Below are 18,322 nucleotides of genomic sequence, written 5' to 3' on the forward strand. Positions count from 1 at the left end.
GGATGTTCGATTCATGCTGCTATACGTGAATGACAGATTATGGAAATATTGGTGTGTTTGTTAAGAAGTACAGCGAACGCATCCGTTGACTCTGTGAGCATGATTTGTTCCATCAAGGAAACGGATACTAGCTCGATCATAAAACCCCTATGAACATAACATATCCTTCATGGTAATGGGTGCTAGATGATAACATCGACTCCACGGCTATCACCTTCGACCGCCTTCCTCTGATGAAGCATCCCCATCGTATCAGCCGCCATTATGCCACAGCATGCTCAGACTATTGTCGTTTCGTCAGCGAATGCCTTACAGAGGAAGTCTCGACGCTCACCACACTTCTGCCAGCAGCCATCTATCGTCCAATGCAGTGCGCGGACGCGGTCTCGCACCACTGAGGGTAAGGGCACCTGTAGTTCCTCTGCCAGACACCGTTGACGCAAATCTGAACAGCATGGCCACCGGGGGAGCATCGGGTTGCAGCGCGGTGAGGACATCTGTCGGGCTTTGATCCTGAAGTGGCGAGAACAGGCACAGTGATCGTGAGGAGGGCCAGGATGGCGGAGAGAGTGTATGTGAATGACTTCATATTGGTGACGTATAGGTTCCTGAGGTAGGTGCGACGGGGGATCTAGGTATAGACAGTGGGAGGAAAGTGCAGCTGCAGGTAGCGGAATGAAGGAAGACAGCTGAAGGTCTGAAGATGTAGAACTTGCGCGAAAGTGAGTACTGTTTGTGCGTACGTGAAGCTACCTAGGTAAGAGAACTGGTGATGAGTTTTGTTTCGTCAGTGGCATGACGACGCGATGCACGTTTACTCGGCTCTTGCACATGAGGCAGGTGCGGTCGACCCGACCCTCGAAGTGAGAGCAGATGCGGCTTTCCAACGCTGGAGACACCTAAAGCGGATTTCAAGACGATACTTTACGCGCTGGTCTCCGGAAGGACCTCAATTTACCGGCCTCGTTCAATTATCATCGAGTCTCGGGCGTGTTGTAGATTGTCTGGACGCATGTGCAGGCGATTGTCATTACTGAGGTTGGCATGCATATCACGACGATCTCGTCGTGCAGAACTAAGATCTCGAAATCATATTTTCCGTGCATGGCCGGGCTCGTCCAGATATCGTTGTTGTTGTCGTCGCGTGCGACGTCCATCATGAGCTCGAGTCGTCCCTCCCCAACGCACTAGCCCCTCTTGGCGAACAAGGGTCTCTCCGCGCATCGCGAATTTCCAATCCAACCATCACCACCAACACCAACAACCCACCTCCGCCTTGCCCCCGCCATTGCGCCTCACACACTACCCACAATGAACCTCTCCACATTCCGACCGGTCTTCCGACCATACAAACCCACCCAAATCACGCAAGCGACAAATATCTGGCAAAGAACCGCACAATGGACATGTCCGCAGCAGCAGCAAAAGTCGCAACGAGCAGCCTTCTCATCGACGCCGAATATGCAGAAGAGGAGTAAAAAGGGACCGGGGAATGATCCTAGGATAAGTACGTCTCCCCCCTTCCGCACCCGTCAAACCTGCCCTATCCAATCCCCTCCCACTACCCTCCCATGAACCCAAACGCAAGACCCAAAGCTAACACCCCACAGCAAACATCCGCTACCACCTCTCCCACCCCCTAACCCCACGCCCCCTCCACTTCTCCCGCAACCGCTCCCTCCGGCACTGGACCATCCACCGCGCCTGGCTCTTATTCCTGCGCAAACGTCGCTGGGCCGAAGAACGCGTCTTAGAACGGCAATACATGGCCATGCGATCTGCATGCGAACACCTGCGCCTCATGGACAACAACGGTAATCTTGTGAAGGAAGAGGAGGCTGGGGGTCGGGGCGCGGATCCGAGTCGATTGGGGACGAAGGGACGGGAGGTGGGCAGGTTGTATCGCAGTGCGATGTTGAAGAGGGGGATTTGGGGGAGTGTGCCTGTGGAGTATGGGAGGGTGCAGACGGATTTTCCGGCGAGGGAGGGGTGGAATCATGGGTGGACGAGGGATTAGAGACCCGCGAGGATGCGTTGTGTTGGACGGACGTGGATGCAATGATGGGATTGTACTATATGTATATAGCAAGAAGCGGGTCGATGTCGTTGTTGGCATCGCGTATACATTCATTGCCGTCTCAAGTTTCACGGAAGATGACAAAGGATGCGTGTAATATCTCATTGGTAGATTACTGTGTTCTGGTTGCCAACCTTGCCTATCATTCCTCAAGAATGTACAACTAATAGCTAACGCAGATGAATGAGTGGATGATGATGGCGCTTTCTCGTCAATCATTAAGCCAACATCTACAGTTAGATAGAGCCTCGTGACGTATATCTCCAACTCGCTCCCACAGCCGAGATTATCTCTCCAAGTCGATCAAAAAGTTATGTGTAATGCAGTGTAAGCGCTCAAACAAGCAGTCAAGACAAAAAAGATCGCCCAGGAAGAACAAGTAGAAAAGAATTGAGAATGGAAAAAGATTGAAGGCCCCAAATATATCGTACCAACTCCAGTGTGTCGTGACTCCGCCCAATGCAGTGTGTGTGATATGAAGATAAGAAGAAGATATAAGATGCAAGAGAAGACGGTTTCTCAAAGTCTCACAGGACAACGCATCCGCACCCGGGATTCTCCTTCTTATCCACACTCAGCAGCGCCGCCCTGGTCGCCGCTTCAAAAACATCGTCCACGCCATCCCCTGTCAGGGAACTACATTCTAGGTATTTCCTCGCGCCAATCATATCCTTCATATCGGCGCCTTGTTTCGGTGTCGTAAACCGCAGACTCTTCTTGCGCATTTCTTCCTGTGCGAGGGGGTCGTCGCGGAGATCTTTTTTCAGGCCGACGAGGATAATGGGGACGGTGGGACAGCGTTCGCGGGCCTCCTCTGCCCACTTGTGCTTAACGTTATCGAGGGAGTCGGGGGAGTCGACGCTGAAGCCGATGAGGATGACGTGCGCTTTGCTGTAGGCGAGGGGACGGAGGCGCTCGTAGTCTTCTTGGCCAGCTGTATCCCATAGGGCAAGTTGCACGGACTTGCCGTCTACTCTACAGTCGGTGACGTAGTTTTCAAAGACGGTTGGGACGTAGCGCTAATGACGGGTTAGGATATTGAGAGGACGGCTTATCGGTCGATGTATTGGACGTACTGTTGGAAAATATCCGAGAGTGAAGACGCTCAGAAGACTAGTCTTGCCGCAAGCACCGTCGCCAATAATGACCAACTTCCTAAAGGCACAAGATCAGCATGCTGTGTGGGTGAAGGGTGCATGGTGTGACAGCGTCGGCGTGACCGAGAGTGGATGTCGGCGCAAACAAGAGGATGAAGTGCAGTGCATGATCAAAAAGAGCAAGAATTGAGCGCGAGTCGATAAAAAGTGGACATGGGGGACATGTAGGGTGGCCTATTTTTAGTCGGTCGTGTCGTCGGACCGGGTGCGCCAATGCAGGCTATGGCGCAAACCGGGGTGCCTCAGCTCCAACGATGCATCGTACCATTGCGGAGGGAGAGGTAAAGCAGAATTTGACGGAGGAATTGCCGACGAGGTAAACATTTCGTGTCGTCAAAAGAGAGTCGGACGGAAGGAAATAACGTTGGGAAAAGCAATTGCGCGCGTAAGAAAACGGTCGTGAGAGATCGACATGAGATAAGTTTTGACCAGGGTCCAGAAAGTGAAGATCAAACGTACCTGCGCATTACAGGCTCGCCATTCTGCTGCTGCTGGGCCATTGTGGGGGTGTGTTTGGGGAAATGCCGCACTCAGCGGGAGTCTTGTCCGGAGATGCTGGGTCGTGTTATTGGCTGGAGCGAGTTCGCAGTTGCGGTTGTGGTGTCGTAGAAGCCGAAGGGGAGCGGTGCGCGGGCGGAAGGATACAGTGAAGTAGCCTTGTTTGCGCGAGGGCGTTGTCGAGGGTGTTGTCGGGGTAATGCGAGTGTAATGGCGCGAGCGAGGTGGTCTCGGGCCCAACAATGGTGATTGGCGATGTTATGGCTCGCGACGGGCGAAGGTCAATGGCGCGCCTGGGTGGAGAGAAGCGACAGAGTACAGGGGAGGCGACAGACTACCAGCGGAAAGGTAGTGCGTGTCGGAGTGAGTGTCGGCGGGTGGGTGTCGAGGTGAAGTACGGGTGCAATGGGAGCAAAAAGCGGTGGTGCAGTAATGAAGTGGACGGGCCGGTGTTTAAGAATGAAGCTTGGGGACGATCACAGCGGAGACAGGCACGAGCTAGAGCTACAGACGGCTGGGCTGGGGTCGGGGGACGCTGGCACTGGCGTGGTCAGGGTGCGGTGTGCGAGAGCGAGTGTGTTGAGATACGAATGAATGGCCGTCGCGGAGCACTTGCACTGCACAGCCTCTCGCCCAGTTCCTTCCGTTCCAGAAGACGCCAAGACGTGGCACCTGCGGCAGGTGCGAATCGCAACGCGGTACCACAATGGGCCGACGACCATCAACAAGAGGCTACGACAGCGCGGCATGTGCTAGCAGCCCGAGCCCGAGCACACGACCGTCATACCCCAAAGCCTGAACGCAAGTCTACCGCGACACAGCACGAAGCCCCCGATCTGCCCTGGTGTGCGTGACGCCCCTCCAATTCCTCTCCTCCACCTCCACCTCGCACTTTTGCTCCCCGGTGGCCGTACGCTAGCCCTCCCGCGCCATCGCCCGAGCTGCCACCCACTCGACTCCCCAGACCCGCGCTCTAACAGCCGTGCAGCAGGACACCGCGACACACTCCCCTCGCGACACACTCCCTCCATGGCCCAGGGAACACGCGGGCCCGCCCCGGCTCAGATGCCGCCCAACGGTACTGCGACGCACGCCCACGATGCCACCCCGACCGCCGTCAACCGCAAGAAGCAGAAGCGACGCGAGAAGGAGGCCGCCAAGCGAGCCGCACAGGAGCCGCCTGCGCCTGCGCCCGCGCGGAATGGCGTGTCGCCTGCCCGAGGGCCGCCCGGCCAGCAGCAGTACGCCGACGCGGAGCTGGACGAGGCGGCGTACGACGAGGGGGAGTACTACTCGGACGAGGAGTACGAGCACGCGTACGGCACAAACGGCGACTACCCCCAGGGCTACGGCCACGCCCCAATGCGCAGCCAAGCGGGCAAGAAGACGCGGCGGAAGAAGAAGGCGCCCTCCGCACCCCCTCCGCTGGCCTACACCCAGCACGTCGCATCACGCCTCAGCCCCGCACCCGCCCACCAAATGTCGCCCGCCCACTCGGTCGCGCGCTCCGGCGCCCGCGGCGACCGCATATGGAACACGACCATGCAGGACGAGCGGGACCGCATCCGCGAGTTCTGGCTGTCCCTCGGCGAGGACGAGCGCAAGTCGCTCGTCAAGATCGAAAAGGAGGCGGTCCTGCGCAAGATGAAGGAGCAGCAGAAGCACTCGTGCAGCTGCACCGTCTGCGGGCGGAAGCGCACCGCCATCGAGGAGGAGCTGGAGGTTCTCTATGATGCATATTACGAAGAACTCGAGCAGTACGCGCACCACCAGCAAGACGTCGGTAGTTTCATTCCCGAGGCTAATTATGGTTATGCGTCCAGTGCTCCTCACCACCCGCGCCCCATGCTGAACCCCCACCCCCCGCCCGGCCCCTACGACGACGACGAAGAAGAGTACGACTCGGGCGAGGAAGAGGAGGAAGACTCCGAGTACGACAGCGAGATCTCGTCAGAAGGCGGCTACAGCTCAGGCGAGCGCAGTCTGCCGCCGCCCGAGCCCTCAGACTTCCTCCAGTTCGGCAGCAGTCTGCAGGTCAAAGGTATGCCCGCCCCCGACCCGTGCTGGGAGCATGCTGATTCATCCTTTTAGGTGGCATACTTACGGTTGCTGACGATTTGCTCAAGAACGATGGGAAGAAGTTCATCGAGATGATGGAGCAGCTCGCTGAGCGTAGGATGCAACGGGAAGAAGATGCTCAAGTCCAGGCTCACCCCGGCGCCCAGCACCGATCCTACAGCGGCCACAGCCACAGCGCGCCTCCGCCCGACGAAGACGACTACGACGAAGAGGGCGAGGACGAGGAAGAGTACGACGACGACGACTACGAGGAGGACGAAGAGGATGAGGAAGTGCGTATTCTAGGCTGGACTATCTATCTGCAACTAACCCCGCCTAGGGCGCCATGACCGAGGAGCAACGGATGGAGGAAGGCCGGCGAATGTTCCAGATCTTCGCAGCGCGAATGTTTGAGCAGAGAGTGCTCCAGGCGTATCGAGAAAAGGTGGCCGCGGAACGACAGCAAAAGCTACTCGAAGAACTGGCGGAAGAAGATGTACGGAAAGATGCGAAAGAGGCAAAGAAAGCAAAGGAAGCCCAGAAGCGCAAGGAGAAGAAGGACAAGCAACGGCAGCTGAAGGCGGAACAGGAGGCTCGCAAGGAAGCCGAACGAGCAGCCAAGGAAGCCGAGGCCAAGGCTGCGGAGGAGAAGCGACTAGAGGAACAGCGGAGGAAGCGAGAAGAGCAGCGCAAGAAGAAAGAGGCTGAACGCAAAGCCCAGGAGGAGGAGAAGCAGCGCAAGGAGGCCGAGCGTCTGAAACGACAGCAGGAAGAGCGCGAGCGACAACAGGAGGCTGAGAGAAAAGCACGCGAACAGAAAGCCCTTGAGAAGAAGGCCAAAGACGAGGCAAAACGGAAGGAACGTGAAGAGCGGGAAGCGAGGGAGAGAGAAGCGAAAGAGAAGAAGGCACAGGAGGACAAGGACCGCAAGGAACGGGACTCGAAGACCAAGGGCCAGACGCGCAAGGAGGATCAAGCCGCCGCAGCAGCTGCCCACAACGCTATTGCTGGTGCGAAAAAGGCCTCACAGCCAGTGGCTGTTGCGCTGCCTCCTCAATTGCTAAAGCAAAATTCGTCTACGGGAATGCCATCGCCGCAGGTCACGCCAGCTGTACCGAAGGCTCCAACCCCGAACCGGCCGCGCCAAACATCGCACCAGACCTCCCACGGCTCATCGCCAAAGACTCCCCATGCTACGCTAGGAACGAGCAAGTCGACATCCCCGACCTCCCAGCTGCCAAACCAGTCGATACCAAGGTCGATTTTGACGAAACCGCCAATTCAACAGCAAGGTCTGGGGACCCCACATGGGCAGCCATCGTCTCCGATGCCTCCAATGGGACCACCGCCAGGTATGCAAGGGCCGCCAGGACTGGGTATGAACATGCCTCCAGGACTGAACGGCTTCCCTGGTCATGGGTCAATGATGCCTGGAATGATGGGCCCACGGCCAAACATACCGTTTTTCCCTCAACCAGCGCCCCAGAGCTTCCGTGGATTTCCACCTCCTGGCATGCACACGCCAGGTGCACTTCCAATTGGCCGTGGTTTCCCAATGGAAGGACCACCAGGTTTCCCAGCACCTCCAGGCTTCACCGCGCCAATGCCATCCGCCTTCCCGATGGGCATGCCCACGCACTCGCGGCAGGGCTCGGGGTCTTTTGAACGACTCTCAAACGATAGCCCCATCACTGGTCCTCAAGCACAGCCCATTCAACGGCCAACGCCTATCAAGCGCCCTTCAAGCGTGAAGGCGGGCGACGAGAATGGACAGCAGGGGTCCGATGTAGACGAACTGGCAAATCACCTAGGCAGTAAAGCGCTGCTGGACGACGACGACGACATCCCCGAACTACCCGATCGACGCCCAAGCATGCAGCAACACGGCTCAGTGAGAGCGCCATCATTCGGCTTCGCAGACATACCCGGGTCGCAATATGGCTCGTTCGGAGCACCAGGCGGCGGCAGCATCTGGGGCACACCACCCCTACAGGGCTTCCACTCCGGAGCCAACTGGGGCAACTCGCCCACCTCCAACATCTTCAACAGCCCCTTTTCCATGAACACCACGCGCACCCTCGAACGCAACGCAAACGAGCAGCGCATAGTCTGGCTCCGCCGTACCATCTGCGCCGCATGCAAGACCCTCGCTCCCCGCGCCTCCGACGCAGATGGCTACGTCGACGCGTCGGAAGTACATCGCCAAGTCGAGGCTTCACGCGGTGCCATGGACCCTGCTGTGAGCGTGGATGAAATCAAGGAGGCGTGCGATATCCTGGATGTTACGCATACCAATGGTGGTGGGAGCCTGGAGTACAAAGAAGATGCCAATGGCAGGTTGTCGCATATCAAGTTTAGTGATGGTGCGATACAGGCACCTCCGAGCTCCCTTGGTGAGATTGGCAGTCCTGTGCCAGGTCATAGCGTTTTGGCGGGTGGCTTTGGAGGCAGGTTTCCTGGATTGGGACCGCAGGGGTTCTGAGATGTTGGTGGGTCAAATTCTGTTCTCTTGGACCGTCCCATTCTTTTCTTTTGGCCAAGCAGGGCTTCTGTTGGCATGTTCCTGTGCTCAGTCTCTGTTCTCTCATACTTGTTCCCTTGGTAGATGAGAGACGGGTCGTCGGTCTAGTCTAGTTTCTTCCTCTTGTGGTTGATGGATGCAAGTGGAGGTAATCTAGTCGCTGAGAGATGTGCCACAATGGGATTTTGATGTGCTTTGATATCGTGATGTGATGTGATATTATTGCTAATGACAGAATCACTATTAACTTCAATATGTGTTAACCCCTCAGTTTCGACTACTCCATCTTATTTGTAACACAGCATAATGACCAGATGCTGACAAGGTTGACAGCATGCCTCACAAAATGTATTCAACTTTCCACGTAGTTCGACGTTGACGGGTAGTGTCGGACGATCCCCACCCAGGACACCGGAACACCGCACGTTGTGGCAACGTTGTAAGAGGAGCGGTCAAGCTCGCCGCCTCGTACCAGTGTCACAAAACCCCGCAATTGCGACATTTCACTACCTCAGCAGAAGCATTTGGCTAGACCACCTCGATGACGCTACATTGTATGTTCTGCCAGACGGTTGAGTTTGGGTAGCCTCATGAACTGGTCGAGCAGAGGAAGGATGACGGTATCTTCTCACTCTATTAATAGGATGAAGCTGGTAAAAACGTGGTTAGCCAGGCACGCATCATAATCGTCGGTCCTGCATCGTCATCCCTGCATTCAGTATCCCTGCTAGCGCGTGTCGCCCGGCGGGGTCGTGAGAGCCTCATAGCTGAGCTTGCTACAACGCCGAACATTCTACGTCTTTTCTTACTTGAATTGAATCATCTACTTTACACCACCCGTTTTCTTTGTACCATTCATATCTCCGTATCCTTCGCTTGCACACACTACTCATCATGTCCGACCCCATCGCCGACGCTGCGCAAAAGCACCCTGCGCCAGATGGCCTCAAATACACGTACGGAACTGCTGGTGTAAGTTCATGAAAGGATCATTCGAGATATTGAAGCATTCGCATTCTAATAGAGACTTCAGTTCCGAACAAAAGCGTAAGCTATCCCCTGCATTCATACGATAGATGGCTACGGTACCAGCTATCGAGCACCTCCGCGCGCCGCAGCTGGTGACCCTCACACCACCGACCCTCCCACCAACACTCGTCACACACGAAACTCCCGAACTACGCTTACAATAGCAGTGATGTCCTCGATTCTGTCCTCACTCGCGTTGGTCTCATTGCGGCGCTGCGGTCGCGGGCGCTCAAAGGCAAATGGATTGGTGTCATGATCACCGCTTCGCATAATCCTCCTCAGGACAATGGTGTGAAGCTCGTCGAACCAATGGTACAGTTCTTTTCCCACCATGAGGGAAGCTTTGGGCTAACAACTTTCTAGGGCAACATGCTGCAAGAGGACTGGGAGGTCATCAGCACCGAGATGGCGAACAAGGCCACCCCCGAAGACGTCTCGAAATACTACCGCGAAATCGCCGCCCAGAATAAGATCGACCTCAGCACGCCCGCACGCGTTGTCGTAGCCCGTGACACAAGAGCTTCAGGTTCAAGGCTTCTCGGATGCCTCGTCGATGGTTTGAACGGCGCCGGTGCTGAAGTCAAGGACTACGGCTTCCTTACCACGCCACAACTGCACTACATGGTCAGGTGCTTGAACACCGAAGGTACTAAGGACGCCTACGGTACACCTACCGAGAAGGGCTACTACGAGAAGTTTGGTGCGGCGTTCAAGACTGCGCTGCGTGGAAAGAAGCCTTCTGGCAGTCTTACAGTTGACGGTGCCAATGGTGTTGGTGGACCGAAGCTGAACGAGCTCATCAAGTACCTTCCCACCAAGGAAGAAGGCGGTCTTGAGATCTCCGTCATCAACGACAACGTCATCAAGCCCGAGAGTCTGAACGTTGACGTAAGCAAACATATCTATAGGTGATGCAAGTTTGCTAATTCGCGAACAGTGCGGTGCAGACTACGTCAAGACTAACCAGCGAGCGCCTCCTTCATCCAAGGCTGGACCCGGCGACCGATGCTGCTCGCTCGACGGTGACGCTGACCGTGTAGTATACTACTTCAAAGACGAGAAGAACGTGTTCCGACTACTCGACGGCGACCGCATTGCGACCCTCGTAGCTTCCTTCCTCGGCGACACCGTCCGTCAAAGCGGATTGGCAGACAAGCTCAAGATCGGAGTTGTGCAAACCGCCTACGCCAACGGCGCCGCCACAAAGTACGTCGAAGACAACCTCAAGCTCAAGGTCGACTGCACACCCACCGGCGTAAAGTACCTGCACCACGCAGCCGAAAAGCTCGACATTGGCGTCTACTTCGAAGCCAACGGCCACGGCACCGTCATCTTCTCGCACGACACCCTCGACACCATCGAAAAGCACGAGCCCCGCAACCCCGGCGAGAAGGAAGCCCTCGACGTCCTGCGCGCCTGCATCAATCTCATCAACCAGTCCGTCGGCGACGCCCTCTCCGACTTCCTCCTCGTCGAAGTCGTCCTCGCACACAAGCACTGGGGCTGCCAGGAATGGCTCTCTACATACAGCGACCTGCCCAACCGCTTGCTTAAAGTCCTCGTCAACGACCGCACCATCTTCAAGACCACAGATGCCGAGCGCAAACTCACCAGCCCAGAGGGTCTCCAGTCGCAGATTGACAAGGAAGTGCAGAAAGTCCGCCAGGGTCGTTCGTTTGCGAGGGCTTCTGGTACGGAAGACGCCGTTCGTGTGTACGCTGAGGCTGAGACGAGGGCGGAGGCTGATGACTTGGCGAGGAAGGTTAGTGAGCTTGTGAAGGCTGCGGGTGCCAACTAGGAGTTGTTTGTCGGAATAGAGCTGTTGATGATAATAATCCTGGGCACACAGATTCTCATGCTCTTGCATCGCTTGTACGCCTCCATCGAGCTCGGCATGCATCTTTCAGAGGATGGAGACGAGTTTTATTATTGGGATGGATGGATGGATGAATGAATGAATGGGATGGATGGTGCTAGTAGGGTAGATTAGATGGGGAAAAGCGAAATCCATTGATTTGTTCAATTTTGGGGTATGGTTGTGTGAGGGTGGTTGTTGATCAATTTTTTGGCTGATTCGATGGGTGACGTGACAACCAGTTTTTACCCACTTTCCTTCCCCTCACCAAGGGAAGATGACGACAGGAACTCGTTGAGGAATTACGGCACGATCAATCTGATGGTCATAAATGTAACGTGTTGTTCCCGAGACATCATTTTACTTCGGTTTGAGCTATGCTGGTGGTGCTGTGCTCTGGTTGGTTTTCGCGAGCATGTCCGAATCGGGTAACTTGTGGGAAGCCCGTGGATTGCAGTCGCAGGTGCCTGGTTTGTTACCACAGGGCCTCATGGCGTCTGAACGTAACGTTTGCTGGCAGGTATGATGGAAGAATTAAAACATCTAACAAGGCTACATTACCTGAACACTTCTTGAAAGTGTTCTTGTTGTCGTGATGTAGACTTTCGCGCACCTGTCCAATTATTCCCTTGTATGAGGTGGCATCGCAAAGCAGAGTATCTCCAAGATGGCTCGGTGTTCCTTCTCCCTCTTCCCCACTTCCGACACACATCGCATTTCACCGCTGGCTAGGATCTCGGCAGCACCGAGTTCACGGATCATCGGCGCACCCAATCAAACTCGTCACAACCCACGATCCATCTCCAAGCATAAACGTGGCCCATTTCATATCGTCCGAAACATGCATATTTGAAACGAGAGTGGACTGGACAAGCCTCATCAAATCCGAAGAGCCGCCTGCGCACCGCCACATTTTTGTATCTCATTCGTCGAGTTATGCATCAAGGTCACCTTGGATAAACTTCATCGATGTTGTGAGAACGCGTGGCAGTGCAAAAGCATAGCGCAGCTTCATTCTTCCGCTCTCCGCAAACTACTCCGAGCTCACTAAGGGGCGATCTCTCTGGGAAATCTTAGGGCAGCTGGCCAGGCCCTTCAGGCCAAAAATAAAAACCACCCGCCAGAGATGCCATGGCAGAGCCGCGTACCCGGCGTTAAAACGGCGCGTTGGGACAGCCAATAGCTGGACGTGCCTGGTGCAAGGCGGCTAGGGTCTGGCTCTAGCGAGGCGTCACAGCTCCCTCTAGCGCCGACATCTTGACAGGGCACGACAGGGATCGACGGTCCTTTTCCATCCGCTCTCACGGGCAAGGGACGCGAGGCACTGCTCGTAGCTCTGAACTCTCTCTCACTGCCGTTACTGCTTACTGCTGCCGTTGCTTGCTTCACTCTTGGCTTTCCTTACACTCTGCTTTGTACTCTCTTTCTGCTTTGCGCGTATACCCACTTGTCATTTTTCCTTGTGAAGCGCAGCAACCCGAATAACCCCGAATACGACCAACGGCGATCTTTACGATACAGCAGATCTTACTCAGATCCCAGTGAGAGAGAGGGGAACACGAGGAAGACATGCGCTGAGCTCTCGGACCCGAGATCGACTCCCAATACCACGTGTACCCATCACACGTGCTACCACAATCGCTACCACACCTTCGCTACACGTTACACCCGTCACTCGCTATGGCATCCACAGTACCGAATGTGCTGCTCCGGCGGGACCTGAGCATAGAGCAGAAGTTCGAGCAGTTGATGACAGAAAATGCCCTGGGCGCTTCGGTACATGCAGCCCCCCATCTGTCGCATGCGACTCTAACACTCCCAGGTATCCCAAGACTCCGTCCTCGTCGCTATCGGCACATCCTTCGGCATAACCGCCGCCATTTTCGTTCTATTCCTCCTACTACGCCCTTTTAATACTATCGTTTACGCGCCCCGTCTCCGACACACCGACGAGAAACACCGACCGCCGCCTCTCGACAAATCGCTGTTCGCGTGGTACAAGCCCGTGTTCAAGACAAACGAACCCGAATATGTCGAGAAGATCGGATTGGACGCGACCGTCTTCCTGCGTTTTGCGCGCATGTGTAGGAACATGTTTGTCGTACTCGCCATTGTTGGGTGTGCGGTGATTGTTCCTGTCAACGTCATCAAGTCGGTGGAATTCCAGAAGAATTTCGATGGAGATATGAGCGGCAAGATCATCTTCCTGATGACACCTAGAGATCTATTCGGTCAGGTTTTCTGGGCTTTCGTCGTGCTGGCATACCTTATCGACATCATCGTTTGCGGCTTCTTGTGGTGGATGTACCGCGCTGTACACCGGATGAGACGCCAGTACCTCGAGCACCCAGACTACCAGAACAGTCTGCACGCGCGGACGTTGATGGTTACGGACATCGACCGCAGCTTTCGCAGCGACCAGGGCATTGTGGAGGTTACGGACAGCTTGAAGACTACGCCAGAGGTGCCCCGCGCGTCCATCGGACGCAACGTGAAGGACATCCCAGATCTTATCGAGGCACACGAAGAGGCGGTCATTGAGCTGGAGAAGATATTGGCAAAATATTTGAAGAACCCGAACAAACTACCTGCCGAGCGACCGCTATGTACTCCCTCCAAGAAAGACCCAGAGTTCACCGACAAGGCGCAAAAGGTGGATGCAATCGACTACCTCACAGCGCGCATTCAGCGATTAGAAGGCAAGATTAAGGAGGTGCGGGAGACGATTGACAAGCGCGATGCTCTATCGTACGGATTCGCTAGCTACGAGAGCATCGACTCTGCGCACATGGTCGCCTTCGCAGCGCGCAGCAAGCATGTCAAAGGCACCACCGTCCGACTCGCGCCCAAGCCAAAGGATATCATCTGGAAAAATCTTACCCTCGACCCCAAGACGCGACGATGGAGGAGGACTGTGAACAACTTCTGGATCACCCTTCTCACACTCCTCTACTTCATCCCCAACGCACTGATCGCCGTCTTCCTGTCCAAGCTCTCCAACCTGGGTTTTGTATGGCCTACCTTCCAGACCGAACTAGCCGCACACGCCGATTTCTGGGCCGTCGTTCAAGGTCTCGCAGCTCCGGCGCTCACCTCGCTCTTTTACTACTTCCTCCCCATCATCTTCCGTCGCTTGTCCATCAAGGCCGGAGACACGACCAAGACATCCCGAGAGCGCCATGTCACAGCACAATTATACGCCTTCTTCGTCTTCAACAATCTCTTCGTCTTCTCGCTCTTCAGCGCCGTCTTCGGTATGATTGTCATGATCGTCAATCTCGCGACCCAGGAACACGTTCCATTCATGGATATCCTACGACAAATCAAGTTCTTCGACACGACTATGCGTACGCTATGCGAAGTCTCGCCCTTTTGGGTTACATGGCTCGTCCAGCGTAACCTGGGTGCTGCTATTGATCTGGCCCAGGCTGTCAACCTCGCGTGGGGCAGTTTCTCTCGCAAGTTCTTGAACCCGACGCCTAGGGAGCTGATCAGTCGGACTGCGCCGCCGCCGTTTGACTATGCGAGTTACTACAATTACTTTTTGTTTTACTCGACGGTTGCGCTGTGTTTTGCGCCGTTGCAGCCGATTACGCTGGTTATTGTGGCGATTTACTTTACGCTCGATAGCTGGATGAAGAAATATCTTCTGATGTGAGTCTTAACTCCAAAACCCTCAAATACCCCGCTGACATATGATTAGGTACGTCTTCTGCACCAAGAACGAGTCTGGTGGCGCCTTCTGGCGTGTGCTCTTCAACCGCATGCTCGTTGGCACTTTCTTCTCCAACTGCATCGTTGCACTGCTGGTCGTAGCTCGTGGTTACGAACACAAATGGACCATGCTGGCCGCCATGGCCCCTCTTCCTCTCGGCCTAATCGCCTTCAAATTCTACTGCAAAAACGCCTTCGACCACTCACTCAAGTACTACACGCAAGGTACACGCGCCAAGGGCACCGAAGCCCCAACCCCAATAGACAAAGAATCACGCCGAAGGGATCGCGTTGCCGTGCGATTCGGGTAAGTCATCTATTCATTCTCACGACGAAATCAATTTAATAATATGTTATGACAGCCACCCCGCCCTCTACCAAAAACTCACCGTCCCCATGGTGCACGAAAAATCCAAACACCTCCTCGCCGAAGTCTACCGCGGCCGCCTCGACGGCGACATCGGCGACACCGCCGCCTTCTCCGACGTCTACACCATGAAACGCATGTCCAAAGAACACCCTGGTAAAACCGCTGCCTCAGCCAACATCTCAAGTGGAGCAGGGGGCAACACCGGCCCCTTTGAATTCGTGTCGGAATCGAATATGGATTACGAGAATTACAAGAATAGACCTGAGTTTAGCGATGAACACGGTGGGGAGGGCAGTTTGTACGGCGGTAGTACGGTGGGGAGGCCTGATACACCGGGGAGTCATTGGGGCCGTGATAACTCCACCAACAACAGCGATCGCGGGCGCAGCACAAGTCGTGATTCGGAACGTACTATGCGCGACGATCCGGGCGTGTTGTACCCTGCTGGCTACCACCAGACACCCAGTGCGTTGCGCGAATACAGTCCTAGTCCTAGTCTTGATTTGAGGGGCGTGGATAGTAGAGAGAGTCCGTATGAGATTGGAGGAGGGGATCAGGGGAGGTTGGTTAGTGGGGCTGCGCCTATGGGTGTGGGGAGTGGGTTGGCTGGGGGAGGGGGATATGGGCAAAAGCAGCAGCAGTATACGCCGTATAGTCCTAGTAGGGACGGGGCGAGGGATTACTTTGCTAGGTAGTATAGGGAGAGAGGGGGTGTGGAGATGACGAATTTCCTATGTATAGACAGTTGCTAGCAGCGGCATCTGAAGGCGTTATCAGAGATTTAGATACCAGAACTATTTTCAATTTTCTGGAGCATCATAAGAGTTCACTAAACTTTCGCAAATTTCTGGGTGGGTGGGGGAGGTGGTGGATCCTAATCATGCTGAGCACGAGTGACTGATGTCTGGACTTGAAGTAGCGCATGGACTTGTGGGTGTTTTTGTGAGTGCAACAAGGATTTTAGAGAAATTACTCCTTGTAACATGCGTTTAGATGCGTATTAGAGAGGCTTGTAAAGTGAAAAAATGGACGCAAAATCGAGGAATGAACGCGGTTAGATAACTCGAATGTATAATTCAAAGTGTCGATTCCTATCCCAAACACCTCGTGCACACTAGATCTCCACAAACCTATCCCCAATGGAGATGTGACTAGGCATCATATCCCTCAACACCTCCAAATCCCCCACCCTCAGCGGATCAACCCCCCAAACCGCCAAATCCGCCACAAACCCCGGTAAAAGCCGACCCCTCTCCCCCTCCTCCTTTAGCAGTTCCGCAGCTTTCGTAGTATGCAACGCAACCGCTTCCTCCACACTAATCGCATGCTCAACCCCCCTCACCCCAATCACAGTCTCGCGACTCGCCATCCCCCACACCGACCGCATAGCCGCAAAACTGCCAACGGGGTAATCGCTCCCGCCCGCTATCACCGCACCAGCATCCAGCCAGGTACGAGCGGGGAAGGTGCGAGATACGCGCTCCGTCCCCCAGTATACCTCTTGTACCCCCGCTGCGTTATGGAGAAGCGGGTGCTGGATAGTCGTCGCGATTCCGAGGTTTACCGCTCGGATTTGTTCGCTGGGTGAGATTAGGCCTCCGTGTTCCATGACTAGTGTTCCGGGCTGGAGGTAGGGGAAGCGGTGCATGAGTTCGGCGTATACATCCAGTACCAACTTCACAGCCCGATCGCCATACGCATGTGTGCCTATCTTCCAGCCTCGACGTACGACCGCGGTCATGGCTTCCACGAGTGCCGGTTTCTCCCACGTGAGCACACCGTGGTAGGAAGGGAGGCCGCAACAATTACAATCTGCGTCTTTTTCGCGGCCGGGTGGTATCTCGAGGAAGGGTTCGGAGACGGCGCCTGCTTCCATGCCGCCGTCGACCATGAATTTCACGCCCCAGACGGAGAGGTAGGGGTCCGTTTGCATGTGCCGGTATGACTCCATTCTATCGAGGAGGGCCTCGACTTGCTCCGCGGATGTCATGCCTACGGCAGGTATGAGGGCATGCACGCGCACGTGAAGTTTCCCGGCTGTGTGGGTAGCGATGAGGGCGTCTAGATCGGCAAGGGGGACGTAGCAGTCGCGGACGCAGGCTGTGCCTGTCGCGGCGTACGCACGGCTTGCGGCTTCTAGACCGGAGATGCGTTCGGAGAGGGTTGTGGATGGCTTTAGTTTGAGGATGGGTATGGTGGCGGAGTCTTGGAAGAGACCGGATAGACTTCCGTCTGCTTCTTTTCCGATGAGGCCGCCGGGTGGTGAGGGCGTGGAGGAGGTTGTGTTTAGTAGGTCTGTAATGACCGAGTTAACTACTACGTTGTGACCACCGCGCATCACCATGATGGGATGTTTAGTGGATACTGCATCGAGTTCCTTGAGCGTGGGCAATCTCTGCTCTTTGATGTTGTACTCCAGCCAATCCGTTGCCGTACAAATCCATTCGCCTTCTTTCGTCTCGCTAGCCCGCTTCTTCAATCTTGCGAACAGTTCATCCAGGTTCTTGACATCGTGCACTGGCACATCGAAGTTGGTCAAACCGGCAAGAATCAGATGTGTGTGCGTATCTGTGAATGCAGGGAGGACGGTGGAGTCTGGTACGTCGATGATCTGGGTCTTGCTGCCGATGAAGTCGTCTAAGCCCGCTGGGTCCTCGGAGAGAGCAATAATGCGTCCGGAGAGGAGGGCTATGGATCGCTGTTGTGGCATGCCGGGTTGCAGTGTTTCGATTGTGCCGGCGCGGATTAGGGTGTCTGCTTGGGGATGGGAGGTGGGGGAAGTCATGATGAACGAAAGGCAATGTTTGAATTCAAGAGTGGTAATGTTGGCTTGAAAAAACAGTAGAGATGAAATTGGGTTGATCGTGTATAGTCGTACATGTTCACCAAGTAAGTCCTCGTTCTACTTGTACTCAAGCGTTCGGCCGAAGGAGTAGCAAGTGCCTTTGCGTACCTTCGTACCATCATGCGCTACGGTTGATGTGTGCGAACACATGACATGGTCTTCGTACAACGTCGCATATTGAGACTGTGGCTTGACCAG

At 55.2% G+C, this 18,322-nt stretch overlaps 4 protein-coding genes across 4 annotated transcripts; 2 read left to right on the forward strand and 2 right to left on the reverse strand.

The window, feature by feature from the left end:
- Positions 1–2,604: 2,604 nt before the first annotated feature.
- On the reverse strand, positions 2,605–3,734 carry RHO2 (Rho GTPase; the record flags this gene model as incomplete). The annotated part of the gene is made up of 3 exons (XM_049370086.1): positions 2,605–3,096; positions 3,154–3,232; positions 3,694–3,734. 3 exons carry the CDS (start codon positions 3,732–3,734, stop codon positions 2,605–2,607), a joined length of 612 nt encoding a protein of 203 aa, XP_049218086.1.
- A 5,471-nt stretch (positions 3,735–9,205) lies between these two features.
- On the forward strand, positions 9,206–11,138 carry J4E78_009498 (uncharacterized protein; the record flags this gene model as incomplete). The annotated part of the gene is made up of 5 exons (XM_049370087.1): positions 9,206–9,283; positions 9,345–9,358; positions 9,508–9,652; positions 9,704–10,228; positions 10,278–11,138. The coding sequence occupies 5 exons, from the start codon at positions 9,206–9,208 to the stop codon at positions 11,136–11,138; spliced, it is 1,623 nt and encodes a 540-aa protein (XP_049218087.1).
- A 1,737-nt stretch (positions 11,139–12,875) lies between these two features.
- J4E78_009499 (uncharacterized protein) lies at positions 12,876–15,974 on the forward strand (the record flags this gene model as incomplete). The annotated part of the gene is made up of 4 exons (XM_049370088.1): positions 12,876–12,971; positions 13,018–14,849; positions 14,899–15,216; positions 15,272–15,974. The coding sequence occupies 4 exons, from the start codon at positions 12,876–12,878 to the stop codon at positions 15,972–15,974; spliced, it is 2,949 nt and encodes a 982-aa protein (XP_049218088.1).
- A 419-nt stretch (positions 15,975–16,393) lies between these two features.
- Positions 16,394–18,064, reverse strand: J4E78_009500 (uncharacterized protein; the record flags this gene model as incomplete). The annotated part of the gene is made up of 1 exon (XM_049370089.1): positions 16,394–18,064. One exon carries the CDS (start codon positions 18,062–18,064, stop codon positions 16,394–16,396), a length of 1,671 nt encoding a protein of 556 aa, XP_049218089.1.
- Positions 18,065–18,322: the final 258 nt, after the last annotated feature.

This window comes from Alternaria triticimaculans (genome assembly GCF_023758025.1).
Source record: "Alternaria triticimaculans strain BMP 0046 chromosome Unknown scaffold_21, whole genome shotgun sequence".
Lineage (NCBI taxonomy): Eukaryota > Fungi > Ascomycota > Dothideomycetes > Pleosporales > Pleosporaceae > Alternaria > Alternaria triticimaculans.